At 42.9% G+C, this 15693-nt stretch overlaps 1 protein-coding gene across 2 annotated transcripts in view; it reads right to left on the bottom strand.

Annotated features, from left to right (window-relative positions):
• Positions 1-15693, bottom strand: part of mthfd1l (methylenetetrahydrofolate dehydrogenase (NADP+ dependent) 1 like) — an 86557-nt gene that overhangs the window by 67340 nt on the left and 3524 nt on the right. The window contains exons 7-15 of one of the 2 annotated variants that reach the window (XM_064991294.1): positions 15251-15387; positions 14792-14894; positions 13417-13570; positions 12982-13155; positions 8711-8847; positions 8399-8445; positions 7552-7659; positions 6524-6598; positions 4928-5030 (exon numbers count right to left, since the gene is read on the bottom strand). In XM_064991294.1, the coding sequence (XP_064847366.1) occupies positions 4928-5030; positions 6524-6598; positions 7552-7659; positions 8399-8445; positions 8711-8847; positions 12982-13155; positions 13417-13570; positions 14792-14894; positions 15251-15387 (1038 nt within the window). Of the gene's footprint in view, positions 1-4927; positions 5031-6523; positions 6599-7551; positions 7660-8398; positions 8446-8710; positions 8848-12981; positions 13156-13416; positions 13574-14791; positions 14895-15250; positions 15388-15693 lie in introns of both variants that reach the window. The other variant, XM_064991293.1, reaches the window with a different exon arrangement.

The following is a 15693-nucleotide window of genomic DNA, read 5'->3' on the forward strand; positions in this document are numbered from 1 at the left end:
CAGAAGTCAACAAATGAGAGGGCCTGGGGAATGGGAGTGGTGCCGGGGGCTGCAGGGATTAGCCTCCATCACCAGAGGAACAAAGGAGGTAGGATAAGAGTACGGCTAAAGGCTAAAAGAACTGGTCGTCGAGTGCGTTCAGACAGAGTAAAAGGAGCAGGTTTCTGGGAGCGGAAGAATAGATTCAAGGCATAATGTACAATGGTATTGTAGGATGTGAGTACAGTGGATGTAAGCCTAGGCATTGAGTGACGATGTGAGAGGTTTTGTCTCGAGAGGCACCATTTAAGCCAGATGCGGTCACCGCATGTGTGGGGGGTGACTTACAGTGGGGCAAAAAAGTATTTAGTCAGCCACCAATTGTGCAAGTTCTCCCACTTAAAAAGATGAGAGGCCTGTAATTTTCATCATAGGTACACTTTAACTATGACAGACAAAATTAGAAAAATAAATCCAAAAAAATCACATTGTAGGATTTTAAATTAATTTATTTGCAAATTATGGTGGAAAATAAGTATTTGGTCACCTACAAACAAGCAAGATTTCTGGCTCTCACAGACCTGTAACTTCTTCTTTAAGAATCTCCTTTGTCCTCCACTCGTTACCTGTATTAATGGCACCTGTTTGAACTTGTTATCAGTATAAAAAGACACCTGTCCACAACCTCAAACAGTCACACTCCGAACTCCACTATGGCCAAGACCAAAGGGCTGTCAAAGGACACCAGAAACAAAATTGTAGACCTGCACCAAGCTGGGAAGACTGAATCTGCAATAGGTAAGCAGCTTGGTTTGAAGAAATCAACTGTGGGAGCAAATATTAGGAAATGGAAGACACACAAGACCACTGATAATCTCCCTCGATCTGGGGCTCCACGCAAGATCTCACCCGTGAGGTCAAAATGATCACAAGAACGGTGAGCAAATATCCCAGAACCACACGGGGGGACCTAGTGAATGACCTGCAGAGAGCTGGGACCAAAGTAACAAAGCCTACCATCAGTAACACACTACGCCGCCAGGGACTCAAATCCTGCAGTGCCAGACGTGTCCCCCTTCTTAAGCCAGTACATGTCCAGGCCGGTCTGAAGTTTGCTGGAGAGCATTTGGACGATCCAGAAGAAGATTGGGAGAATGAAACCAAAATATAACTTTTTGGTAAAAACTCAGCCCGTCGTGTTTGGAGGACAAAGAATGCTGAGTTGCATCCAAATAACACCATCCCTACTGTGAAGCATGGGGGTGGAAACCTTATGCTTTGGGGCTGTTTTTCTGCAAAGGGACCAGGACGACCGATCCGTATAAAAGGAAGGAATGATTGGGGCCATGTATCGTGAGATTTTGAGTGAAAACCTCCTTCCATCAGCAAGGGCATTGAAGATGAAACGTGGCTGGGTCTTTCAGCATGACAATGATCCCAAACACACCGCCCGGGCAACGAAGGAGTGGCTTCGTAAGAAGTATTTCAAGGTCCTGGAGTGGCCTAGCCAGTCTCCAGATCTCAACCCCATAGAAAATCTTTGGAGGGAGTTGAAAGTCCGTGTTGCCCAGCAACAGCCCCAAAACATCACTGCTCTAGAGGAGATCTGCATGGAGGAATGGGCCAAAATACCAGCAACAGTGTGTGAACCTCGTGAAGACTTACAGAAAACGTTTGACCTCTGTCATTGCCAACAAAGGGTATATAACAAAGTATTGAGATAAACTTTTGTTATTGACCAAATACTTATTTTCCACCATAATTTGCAAATAAATTAATTTAAAATCCTACAATGTGATTTTCTGGATTTTTTTTCCTAATTGTCTCTGTCATAGTTGAAGTGTACCTATGGTGACAATTACAGGCCACACTCTTCTTTTTAAGTGGGAGAACTTGCACAATTGGTGGCTGACTAAATACTTTTTTGCCCTACTGTATTCCTGTTACATTGCACAACCTTCAATGTTATGTCGTAATTACGTAAAATTCCGGCAAATTAGGCGGCCCAAACTGTTGCATATACCCTGACTCTGTGTGCAATGAACGCAAGAGAAGTGACACAATTTCACCTGGTTAATATTGCCTGCAAACCTGGAATTCTTTCAGCTAAATATGCAGGTTTAAAAATATATACATCTGTGTATTGATTTTAAGGAAGCCATTGATGTTTATGGTTAGGTACACATTGGAGCTACGATACGCACCGCATCGATTATATGCAATGCAGGACACGCTAGATAAACTAGTAATATCATCAACCATGTGTAGTTAACTAGTGGTTATGATTGATTGATTGATTGTTTTTTTATAAAGGTAAGTTTAATGCTAGCTAGCAACTTACCTTGGCTTACTGCATTCGCGTAACAGGCAGTCTCCTCGTGGAGTGCAATGTAATCAGGTGGTTAGAGCGTTGGACCAGTTAACTTTTTATGGCTGGTGGGCAGTATTGAGTACTTGGATGAAAAGGTGGCCATTGTAAACGGCAAGCTCCTCAGGCTCAGTAGCTAAAATATGCATATTATTATTAGTATTGGATAGAAAACACTATAAACTTCCCAAAACTGTCTAAATATTGTTTGTGAGTATAACATAACTGATATTGCAGGCGAAACCCCGAGGAAAATCAAAGCAGGAAGTTGCTTCTATTTTGAAAATTCCCATGTTCCATGGCCTCCCCTTGCTCCATTCAAAGGGATATGAACCAGATTCCTTTTCCTATCGCTTCCTCAAGGTGTCAAAAGGCTTCAGACATAGTTTCAGGCTTTTATTTTGAAAAATGAGCCAGAACGATAACATCACGTCAAGTGGTCACATGAGTTTTCCTCGCACAACAGAGTTTGGATAGGTATTGCTTTTCCCTCTCCTACGGTGAAAGACATTTGCGGCTGATATATTATCGATTATATATTTTAAAAACAACCTGAGGATTAATTATAAAAAAGCTTTTGACATGCTTCTGTGGACATTATGGAAACTATTTGGAATTTGTCTGTGTTGTTGTGACCGCTCTTTCCTGTGGATTTCTGAACATAACGCAACAAATAAACGGAGGTATTTTGGATCTAAAAATAATCTTTATGTAACAAAAGGAACATGTGTTGTGTAACTGGGAGTCTTGTGAGTGAAAACATCCGAAGATCAAAGGTAAACGATTAATTTGATTGCTTTTCTGATTTTCGTGACCGGGCTACCTGATGCTAAGTGTACTTAATGTTTTATCGTTCGATCGATAAACTTACACAAACGCTTGGATTGCTTTCGGTGTAAAGCATCATTTGGTGGACAGGTGGATTAACAAAAGACTAAGCTGTGTTTTCCTATATTGCACTTGTGATTTCATGAATATAAATATTTATAGTAATATTTATTGTATGTAGCACTATGCTATTCAGCGGTTGTTGATGACACTTATCCTGATATCGGGATTGCAGCCATAACAAGGTAACTGTAAGGTTGCAAGATTGAATCCCCCGAGCTGACAAGGTAAAAATCTGTTGTTCTGCCCCTGAACAGGCAGTTAACCCACCGTTCCTAGGCCGTCATTGAAAATAAGAATGTGTTCTTAACTGACTTGCCTAGTTAAATAAAAAGGTGTTAATATATATATATATATATTTATTTTTTTGATCGGCCAAATCGGTGTCCAAAAATACCGATTTCCGATTGTTATGAAAACTTGAAACCTAATTAAATCGACCATTCCGATTAATCGGTCGACCTCCAGTCCACTCATAAAATGCAGTCTTTCTGCATTGTGAAGAGGGAAAACCCAGATATTCACAAAGTTTGTGATTAATGACAGGTTGTTTCCTCATGCAAAATAGATTTGAGATTTAAAATTCAATTAATAAGCTGCTTAATTTTAGGGGTTTAGTGAAGGCGGGTCATTTTTGACCCTTAGGACAATGTTAAGACTACACAGGGGTTAAAGAACTGGTTTGGATTAATACATTGGCCTACAATAACAACAATGAAATACAATAATAATGATAAAACAAATGATTATAAATACTCCAGAATTGTATCCTAACTGAATAGCGAGTTTAGACGCATCAACATTCTTGTCATCTTTGTCCACAACCACTTTTCCATATTTTGGACATTCCCCTGGTAGCAGGGGCTCCAGACTAACATTTTCCCCTGGTGGAACTGTTTTTCAGTCCGTGGCACCAGCCCATGATTTGGTCAAACTATTTTGTTTATTTTTTCATGACGCAACAAGATAGTTATACAATCGGAAAACAGATTTTTTTTTCTCCCAGGAAAGGAGAGTGTCTCGCTTGACACAGCAGCAGGCCCCAGCTAAAAAAGGTACAGGCAGGCAGACACCTTCATTACAGGAAACATGAGGATAATGTACTTACCTTTTGTCCAAATCATGGTTTCAGCCTCCAACCTTTATGTTTTAGTGAGGTTAATGAATGTGCAGCCAGCAACGACGCGACCAATCATTTTTTTTTTTTTTTTTACTCACACAGTCAAGTGCGGCATGTAGCCTAGTGGTTAGAACGTTGGATTAGTAACTGGAAGGTTGCAAGATCGAATCCACAAGCTGACATGGTACCAATCTGTCATTCTGCCCCTGAACAAGGCAGGTAACCCACTGTTCCTAGGCCGTCATTGAAAATAAGAATTGGTTCTTAAGTGACTTGCCTAGTTAAATAAAGGTTCAAATATCTATATATTTTAAAGTAAAGGGTTGGTGACTAAATGGTCACAGTCTGGAGTCCTGCCTTGTAAGCGTTTCACTATAGGCATACTCTCCAACTTTCATTTCAGGCCAAGGCTCCTTTCTTGCTTTCTCTCTCCCAGCAGCACAATTGGCCGGCAACAATTACAATTACCGGCTAACAGAAACCCTGCTCCACCCCTCAAATCAACACATTAACCAATCATGTGGGGGGCCTGTAATATGGGAGGGGGAATAACTGATTGGACAGGGTCCTACCTCTCTGCCAGGTGACCTTGGCGGGGTCGAGGTCGAGACGGACAAAGGAGCTGACCTCCTGGGGCGTGAGAGCACTGGGGTCAAGCTCACTGATGCCCAAACGCTAGAGCAGGAGAGAGAGAGAGAGAGAAAGAGAAATGATAATGTCAACAACTGTTTATGAATCATGCAGTGGTAAAGCCAGCAGCATAGCACCTGCATCCCACTCCTGGCAGACCTCTGAAGCTAAGAAGGGTTAGTCCCTGGATGGGAGGCCAGATGCTACTGGAAGTGGAGTTTGAGGGCCAGTAGGAGGCACTCTTTCCTCTGGTCCAAAAAAAAGTATATCCCAGGTTAGTGATTGGGGTCATTGCCCTGTGTAGGGCACTGTGTTTTAAACCGGGGTGTCCTGACTCTCTGTCACTAAAGATCCAATGGCACTTATCATAAGAGTACGGGTGTCAACCCCGGTGTCCTGGCCATAATTCCCAATCTGATCTGGCCCCTCATACCATCATTGCCACCTAACCATCCCCGGCTTCCAATTAGCTCATTCACCCCTCCTCTCCCCTGTAACTATTCCCCAAGTCGTTGCTGAGAATATGATCTGTCAACTTACCTGGTAAAAAAAGACAGTTCAATGAGGTCCAGAAGGCTTAATTTTCCGATCTCAGACATCTCTCTCTTATCCTAGAATTTCCCTGTGATGTCTATCATATCACCTTTCCCAACTAAAGGTAACTGCTAAAATAAAGGACACTTGAGTAAATGAGGGATACAAAGTGTATTGGAAGCAGGTGCTTCAACACAGGTATGGTACCTGAGTTAATTAAGCAATTAACATCCCATCATGCTTAGGGTCATGTAGAAACATTCCCAGTAGCCCATTATTCTGGCTACCATGTCTAGAAGAGATCTCAGTGACTTTGCCCAGAGGGGTCTCAAAGGAGCATGGCGGTTAAAGGGTATGTGTGTCTCAGTCACCAGATCTCAACTCAATAGAACACTTATGGGAGACTCTGCAGCAGTGCCTGAGAGTGTTTTCAATTAACAAAATACTAAACTATGACATTTCTGGCAGAAGACAGACGGATCTTTCATTTATGTCTAGTCCTAGATTACCTTCATTAGACAATTCTTAAGAGACTCCTCTAATACTTCTCCCTCAAAGCTGTTCCACTCTCTCGGTTTCCCTCCCTCTTCCACATATCTTCAAACGGATGAATATTTCACATCCTCCTGAACTTCACCACTCAAGTCTTCCTCAAGTTGTGTGTTTGTGTCTGAGGCTGTGTGCTGGTTCGGAGGACCTCACGCCTCCATCTCCTATCTGTTTGTTATGGTTTAACAGTAAGCCGGACTGCTATCAACACTCCTATAAAAGACCTATGGTAAACCATAGAGTCCTATGTTACTCTAACTGTAATTCAAACAGATGAGTGGTGATGTTGAGGGGATAGTGCTGCAGAGTGGGAGGCACTATGAAGGGACTTTGGACAACCAGTATATCAGCTTACTGAGGCCACCTAGTGGAGGTCTTAGGGACATAACTGGGCGAGGTAACTGAACAATAGCCAGTACACATAGGACCTTAGGCAGTGAATTGGGTGGACTTACACGTAGCCTGGAAATCTGTATGGGAGAGAAGCGCCTGACTCCATTCACTGAGGGGACCAGTCTGCTGTACAGAGCCTGGAGAGATGGAACCGTAAAAGAGAATATATCAAGTGGTGATTTCATAATTCATACACAATATGGAAGTTAAATGGGTCCTGTGACAACATTGTGATCTCACTAGTGTCACATTTAGGCATCTAACAATGCTTTGAAGGGATTTGCATGGAAGAACTTCTTTATACACTGACATATCCCTCCTATACGATGTTCACCTAATAAGGAATTCCCCTCGACCACAAATTGGGGAAAATTAACATGCTTTCCCATTAAACCCCAGTGTAAAAGAGACAACTTAGTTATATGGAAATAACAAAACACGCCGAAAAGCTGGAGTGTTGGTCAATGTACATGTACGTCGAGACTTTTGCCCTGGATACGAGTCGCAATGCTCCGACAGAGTAATAGAGCCTGCGAGAAGAGCCCTGTGGTTTCAGGCTACTCGGCATCGGAGATTGTGGGGAACCGGTGTCTAGGTAGGCTACAGGTAGTTGTGCGTGGAAAACCATTATACCATAGGAAAGACATTTAACTCGTTTAGTATAGTTCATTTAACTCATCACTACTTGCATCTGTATAGTACGTTTGTTTTGTGCTGTTGGTCATGGCTAGCCAAACGGCTAGCATAATATTCCGGTCGGTAGCTAGCACTCACATGGCTGCTAGCACTGTCAAGAAAGGGGTATGAGTCCCTACAATATTATGTTTTTTTAAGTAGTGAAAACACTCGGGAACAGGCGATGTTGAAAAGCAATCTTCAGACATGTGCTTTTCTTAAATGTAGTTTTATAATTGTCTTAAACAAGCAGACAAGAAAATGGTGTTCGAACGTTGCGGCTAATACTATTGGGAATACACTGAAACTATTTACATTGTGATGTCAATATCATTTTTAAGACAACTCTGCATTCGGATGGCATAACTCTCCATTGTGATGTCAGAATCACTCTGAATTATGACATCACTGTCACCTTGTCTTTTTGGGTGGCCTCGTGCAGCATCCGGGCATCAATGGCAGCAGCCACCAGGTTATTGGCTGCAGTGATTGCATGGATATCACCTGTCAAATGGAGGTTGAACTGAGAGAGAGAAGGTGGGACAAAGAGAGAGAGAGAACGATGGTGGGACAGAGAGACAAAGAGAGAGAGAGAACGATGGTGGGACAGAGAGACAAAGAGAGAGAGAAGAGTGAGCAAAAAGAGAGCAAGTCATCAGATTCAAAAGTGAAATAACTACAGAAGAGAAAACTCAATTTAATGAATTTCATTGAACAGAGTAGAGTTCCATAGAAAACCAAAAGGGAGGGTTATATGCAATTTCAATCAGGCTATATGCCATGTCTCATACTGTGACTATGAACTCATGTTGCCCTATACTTGACTGGACCCCCACCTCTGTGACTACACTACGACACACAAAGATCATAATACAGTCAGTGCCCTTACAGTCCAACAGACTCCATCATGTCGTTTAAAGATCCATTTAACAGCCACTGGAGTATTGAGGAGAGAAAGAGAGCGAAGAGGGGGGAGTTCAACGGTGCTGGTGTTTGTGTTGAAGGCAGGGAGGCTAGGAGGTTGAAGAGCCTTCTCTGAAGTGTCTGTCTCTCTGACTTTGAAGTCTGACGCCTCCCTCCCCATTTCCCTCCCTCCAGCTCTCACCCTCCACCTTGTCTCTTCATGCACACTTTAGTCAAAGAGAATGTTATGCACGCCTTGGGGTGTGTGTCTGTGTGTATAGTTTAAACATTGGTGTGTTTGTGAAGCCCCTTTGAAGCCGTGGGTCCAGCTGAGAGCTGCCTGTGTGTGTGTCTCTTACCTCCTCCATAGGGATGACCTGGGCATATCCCCCCCCCGCGGCGCCCCCTAGGGGAACACACAGACAAAACACACAGTGAGAGCGAGACAACAGGCACAAGGGAGACAGGAGTACTGCTGAGCTGTGGACTAAGTAAACTACTCCACCTCCATCCCCTTACAATCTGAACAAAGATGTTAACAATTAGCGTCACACAGACAACATTCCCTTACCATTCTCCTCATAAGAAGCAGATGGATATGTGAACAGATTAATTTATTAGCATAGATATCTCTAACATAGATATACGAGTAGAGATCTGCCCTCTCTGACCTTTGACCCCAAAGGTGGGCCCCTGAGAGGGCTGTCTGAGGCAGGCGAAGGAGTTGAGCTTGAGGTGGGCAGAGAGCGCCTGGACCAGGCCAATGACCACCGTGCTCTTACCCTCCCCCAGGGGGGTCGGTGTGATACTGGTGTCGGAGAGAAAAGAGATAACATTAAGAGAAACGTACACACACTAATAGAGTATAGATCTAGAATGAGGGACTCAAAGCAGGGGGAGTGCATTGGTCTCACATCATCTAATGTGTTGGTTACTGGTCCACTCGTGCTATAGTCTAATCAGCAGCACCTCACAGCCCTAACCACATTTAGCCTGTATCCAAGGCAACCAGATTCATTAGTCCAATTGGACTAACTCATGTGACCAATTGGTATCTCGCTGGACATTATAGAGATGAATAAATCAAATATAAAAGTGAGAACCCTGTGAGACCTATTAAAACTGGACTTAAAATGTAATCCTTCTTTTAACCCAATGTTGCCCAGTTTGTGGTAAAAGGTGGGAAAAGAGGGAAGAAAAGGCACTTTCTCTCTCCCTATCCGGTGAACATGCTCTCTTCTTCTGACAACAATTGAGTGAGGCCCCTCAGGGAACAAAGACGGCTCCTTAAGAAGAGCGAGAGTGTGTGTGTGTGAGACAGAGGGAAGTAAGAGCCGGATAGTGAATCAGTGTGTACAGAGCCTTCAGAAAGTGTTCATACCCCTTGACTTATTCCACATTTGTTGTGTTACAGCCTGAATTCAAAATGAATTAAATTGACTTTTTTCTACACACCCATCTACACACACACAACTCCATTTTGACAAAGTGAAAACGTGTTTTCAGAAATGTTTGCAAATTCATTGAAAGCGAAATACAGAAATATCTTACGTAAGTATTCACACCCTCGTCAATACATGTTAGAATAAACTTTGGCAGCGATTACAGCTGTGAGTCTTTCTGGTGAAGTCTAAGAGTTTTGCAAACCTGGACTGTACAATATTTGGACATGTATTTGTTTAATTCTTCGAGTTCTTTAAAATTAATAATTTACTAGACAGTCATTTACAAGTCTTGCAATAGATTTAAACCGATTTAAGTCAAAACTCAAACTAAGCCACTCAGGAAAATTCAAATGTCATCTTGGTAAGCAACTCATGTACAGTGCCTTGCGAAAGTATTCGGCCCCCTTGAACTTTGCAACCTTTTGCCACATTTCAGGCTTCAAACATAAAGATATAAAACTGTATTTTTTTGTGAAGAATCAATAACAAGTGGGACACAATCATGAAGTGGAACGACATTTATTGGATATTTCAAACTTTTTTAACAAATCAAAAACTGAAAAATTGGGGGTGCAAAATTATTCAGCCCCTTTACTTTCAGTGCAGCAAACTCTCTCCAGAAGTTCAGTGAGGATCTCTGAATGATCCAATGTTGACCTAAATGACTAATGATGATAAATACAATCCACCTGTGTGTAATCAAGTCTCCGTATAAATGCACCTGCACTGTGATAGTCTCAGAGGTCCGTTAAAAGCGCAGAGAGCATCATGAAGAACAAGGAACACACCAGGCAGGTCCGAGATACTGTTGTGAAGAAGTTTAAAGCCGGATTTGGATACAAAAAGATTTCCCAAGCTTTAAACATCCCAAGGAGCACTGTGCAAGCGATAATATTGAAATGGAAGGAGTATCAGACCACTGCAAATCTACCAAGACCTGGCCGTCCCTCTAAACATTCAGCTCATACAAGGAGAAGAATGATCAGAGATGCAGCCAAGAGGCCCATGATCACTCTGGATGAACTGCAGAGATCTACAGCTGAGGTGGGAGACTCTGTCCATAAGACAACAATCAGTCGTATATTACACAAATATGGCATTTATGGAAGAGTGGCAAGAAGAAAGCCATTTCTTAAAGATATCCATAAAAAGTGTCGTTTAAAGTTTGCCACAAGCCACCTGGGAGACACACCAAACATGTGGAAGAAGGTGCTCTGGTCAGATGAAACCAAAATTGAACTTTTTGGCAACAATGCAAAACGTTATGTTTGGCGTAAAAGCAACACAGCTCATCACCCTGAACACACCATCTCCACTGTCAAACATGGTGGTGGCAGCATCATGGTTTGGGCCTGCTTTTCTTCAGCAGGGACAGGGAAGATGGTTAAAATTGATGGGAAGATGGATGGAGCCAAATACAGGACCATTCTGGAAGAAAACCTGATGGAGTCTGCAAAAGACCTGAGACTGGGACGGAGATTTGTCTTCCAACAAGACAATGATCCAAAACATAAAGCAAAATCTACAATGGAATGGTTCAAAAATAAACATATCCAGGTGTTAGAATGGCCAAGTCAAAGTCCAGACCTGAATCCAATCGAGAATCTGTGGAAAGAACTGAAAACTGCTGTTCACAAATGCTCTCCATCCAACCTCACAGCAATTAAACTATGTAACTGTTTAATAGTCACCATTGGCCTCATGGTGAAATCCCTGAGCAACTGAGTTAGGAAGGACGCCTGTATCTTTCTAGTGACTGGGTGTATTGATACACCATCCAAAGTGTAATTAATAACTTCACCATGCTCAAAGGGATATTGAATGTCTGCTTGAAAAGAAAATCCCATCAACCAATAGGTGCCCTTCTTTGCGAGGCATTGGATAACCTCCCTGAAATTTGGTTGAATCCACATTTGAAATTCACTGCTCACCTTATAGATAATTGTATGTGTGTGGTACAGAGATGAGGTAGTCATGAGGTAGGTAAAGCTCTGCCTTATCTCAGCTCACTGGTCACGATAACACCCACCCGTAGCACGCGCTCCAGCAGGTATATCTCACTACTCATCCCCAAAGCCAACACCTGCTTTGGCCGCCTTCCCTTCCAGTTCTCTACTGCCAATGACTGGAACAAATTGCCAAAAAAAAATAAAAAAATAAAAATCGCTGAAGCTGGAGACTTATATTTCCCTCGCTAACTCTAAACATCAGCTATCCGAGCAGCTAACTGATCACTGCAGCTGTACATAACCCATCTGTAAATAGCCGACCCAATCTACCTACCCCACCCCCATATTGTTTCTATGTACTTTTATGCTCTTCTGCACACCAGTATTTCTACTTGCACATCATCATCTGCTCATCTATCACTCCAGTGTTCATTTGCAACACTGTAATTACTCCGTTATTATGGCCTGTTTATTGCCTTACCTCCTCACGCCATTTGCACAGTGTATCTAGACTTTATTTTTTTCCTATTGTGTTATTGACTGTATGCTTGTTTATCTGATGTGTAACTCTGTGTTGTTGTTTGTGTCACACTGCTTTGCTTTATCTTGGCCAGGTCGCAGTTGTAAATGAGAACTTGTTCTCAACTGGCCTACCTGGTTAAATAAAGTTTAAATAAAAAATCAAATAAAAGTCATTTAAAAAATCATGTTCAACACCATTATTGCACAGAGAGTGAGTCCATGCAACGTACTGTGAGACTTGTTAAGCACACTTGTACACCTAAACTTATTTAGGCTTGCCATATCAAACGAGTTTAACATTTATTGACTCAAGACATTTCAGTTTTTCATTTTTTATACATTTGTAAATATGTCTCCAAACATATCTCCACTGACATTAAAAGGGGTATTGTGTGTAGGCCAGTGACACACAATTCCGTCTGTAACAAAAAAAATGTGGAAAAAGTCAAGGGGTGAGAATATTTCTGAATACACTATGTGTTTATGTGACAGTGTGTGGGAGTGTGTGTGTGCTTGTGGCATTGGGTTGGAGAAAAAAAGAGTGTTTAGCTCATTTGAACCTGTGTGTGTGTTGCTGCCGGTCTGCCAGGGGTTGCATTCCTCAGTCAGACACATGAAAGGAGGCAGTGGGGCCTGATCTGTCAGAGCAGCAATGTTCACACACCCTTCAAAGAGGGGCCGGCCCTGACCGCCAGGGGCCCTGACAGGTATGAGGCAAGGCTCCACGGTCTCCTGACCCCTATCCATCTCCAAGAAAAAAAAAATGTATATCTTCCTCTCTGTTTCGCCATCTAAAAGAAAAAACCTACTGGCAGCTCACTCTCTCTCGTAGAATTTGACAAGAGGAAACCCAAACAACCTAGTTCCCAGGCATTTGTAGTAAAACTAACAGTGAGCACATTTCTGTGAGCAGTGTAGTGAGAATAGAGATGAGTCGGGGGGGGGGGGGGGTAGAAACACAAATGTGCAAAGGGGTGAAGTTTAAACTAGAATAAATTCCTTGCCCAGACGGACGGTAAGACTCACCCAGCCACCAAGACATATTTCCCATCAGGCTGTTCTCTGAGGCGATCCAGGAGTGAGAGGCGGACCTTAGCTTTGGTTCTGCCATAGGCCTCAGTCTCTTCCTGCAGCAGGCCTATCTCTTGGGCCAGCTGGTCCACAGGCTTAGGGGTCTGGGCACGGGAGATCTCTATGTCACTGTGGAGGAATGGGTGGACAAGTTACCTCAGACCTTATAATACAATATTATCTAAACATCGCTTAGAATACTGAGAGAAGTCCTTTTGTGAGATCTCCTACACTTGAGCTGAGGTGTGTCAAGGCAAGAAGAGATGTTGCCTCTCTTAGCATCATTCAAAGGTTGTGCAAATGGGAGCTTTGTGTTTTGTATAGAGGGATGTGGTTAGTTCCTGGGTTGCTCCAGGTAGCCCAGTGACACGGGTACATACTGGTTCTTACCTGGGTACAGGTGACAGTGGCTGCAGCTTGAGGCTGCGGAGTGTCCAGGGTCTGTACTGTTGTCCCTGGGCCCAACGACTGCTGCTTTGCACCACGTTGTGCATCCGGAGGGCTGCTGTCAGGGGTCCCACCCCAGACATCTCCATTCCATGATCTTCTGAGACATACAATGTTATAACACCTCAATAATACGGTTAAAACAGTTGCATACTGAATTTCTATCTACAGTACATTCGGAAAGTATTCAGACCCCTTCCGGTACGTTACAGCCGTATTCTAAAATTGATTAAATGTATTTTTCCTCAATCTACACACAAGAAGACCCCATAATGACAAAGCGAAACAGGTTTTTAGAAATGTCTGAAGTTGTTATACAAATAAAAATTAGGCCTTCATGGTAGAATGGCCAGACGGAAGCCACTCTTCAGTAAAAGGCACGACAGCCCGCTTTGAGTAAGCCAACAGGCACCTTAAAGGACTCAGACCATGAGAAACAAGATTCTCTGGTCTGATTAAAACAAAAATGAACTCTTTTGTCTGAATGCCAAGCATCACGTCTGGAGGAAACCTGGCACCATCCCTATGGTGAAGCATGGTGGTGACAGAATCATGCTGTGGGGATGTTTTTTTAGCGGCAGGGACTGGGAGAAGTCAGGACCGAGGAAAAGACGAACGGAGCAAAGTACAGAGATCCTTGATGAAAACCTGCTTCGGGGATCTCAGGACCTCCGACTGGGGCGAAGGTTCACCTTCCAACAGGACAACAACCCTAAGCACACAGCCAAGACAAAGCAGGAGGGGCTTCAGGACAAGTCTCTGAATGTCCTTGAGTGGCCCAGCCAGAGCCCCAACTTGAATCTGATATAACATTTCTGAAGAGACCTGAAAATAGCTGTGCAGCGACACTCCCCCATCCAACCTGACAGAGCTTGAGAGGATCTACAGATAAGAAGGGGAGAAACTCTTCAAATACAGGTATGCCAAGCTTGTAGGGTCATACCCAAGAAGACTCGAGGCTGTAATCACTGCCAAAGGTGCTTCAACAAAATACTGAGTAAAAGGTCTGAATAAATACATAAATGTGATGAGTTTTTTTTTTTTTTACATTTGGGGGGGGGTCTAAAAACTTGTTTTTGTTACCATTATGAGGTATTGTATGCAGAATGATAAGATACTTAAAATCTCTTTTTGAATTAGGCTGAAACGTAACAAATGTGGAAAAAGTAAAGTGGTCTGAATACTTTCCGAATGCACTGTATATTACAGAATCTATCCAGCAGTGAATTAACTCATTAAAAGCATATTGTGACCAAGCAGTTCTGTAATGTCCCTATGATGACGATGTTCCCCCCTGATTGACACAGGTCAGTCCTACCTGTCATCAGAGCGGAGCCACAGTGGATGACTGCAGTCCCAGGTCTCAGCCATGTGGGAGGGACATACATATGCCCTGCAGCCAACAGGACTACAGCGTTCGCCTGCATCACCCAGGCAAAAGAAAAGAAGATGGAGAGCATAAGAAAGAGGGGACAGAGTGAGACAAAAAATAAGGAAGTGAGCAAACTAATTCAAATTACATCCTTCAGTAGTTCAAGTACAGGGTAATAGATGCAGATAGGTTTGACTTTAATCTCTGCAGGTCTTCAAAGCTCTGTCAGTCTAATCATGGCATGACAGCAATCAAACACACCTCACATGTTTCAGGGTATTGCCTCAATTAGAGCTACACTGCCACCAAGTGGTCAAAACACAACATGTCTATTGAAACACATTTTGTACATGTACCATGTGAAGGTGAATGTGTGTGTGCGCGCATGCATCTGTGTGTACATACCTGTTTCTGTAGAACCTCAGAGCTCCTCCGGCTGTGGAGGACCACCATACCTCTTCTCTGCATCAGGCATTGCAGGGCCACCCCAAGGGGTCCTTCACCCCCCACCACCAACACGGTCCTCCCCTCCATAGGGGTGTCTACGGAAACAGGAAAATATGGTATAAGATAAATACAGTATATTTTTACTCAACAGTACAATATACATTTATCTCATATTCCTAGAATAGTCCCTCCCGGGGTTCCATAAAAGTGAGAGTCTTCAGCAGTCCCGTGTTCTTCTTATGGTGTAATAGTTTGGTGTCATCGTTTTCATTGGACTGTATCCATATGTGGATCATCTTCCCTAAACTAATAGCAAAGCTATTTCAAACAGATAGTAATCCAATCCATACACTACAATTTGAACACAAAAATGATTTAACATATGCATTACATATAGTATG

The sequence above is a fragment of the Oncorhynchus masou genome, chromosome 16, assembly GCF_036934945.1.
Source record: "Oncorhynchus masou masou isolate Uvic2021 chromosome 16, UVic_Omas_1.1, whole genome shotgun sequence".
Lineage (NCBI taxonomy): Eukaryota > Metazoa > Chordata > Actinopteri > Salmoniformes > Salmonidae > Oncorhynchus > Oncorhynchus masou.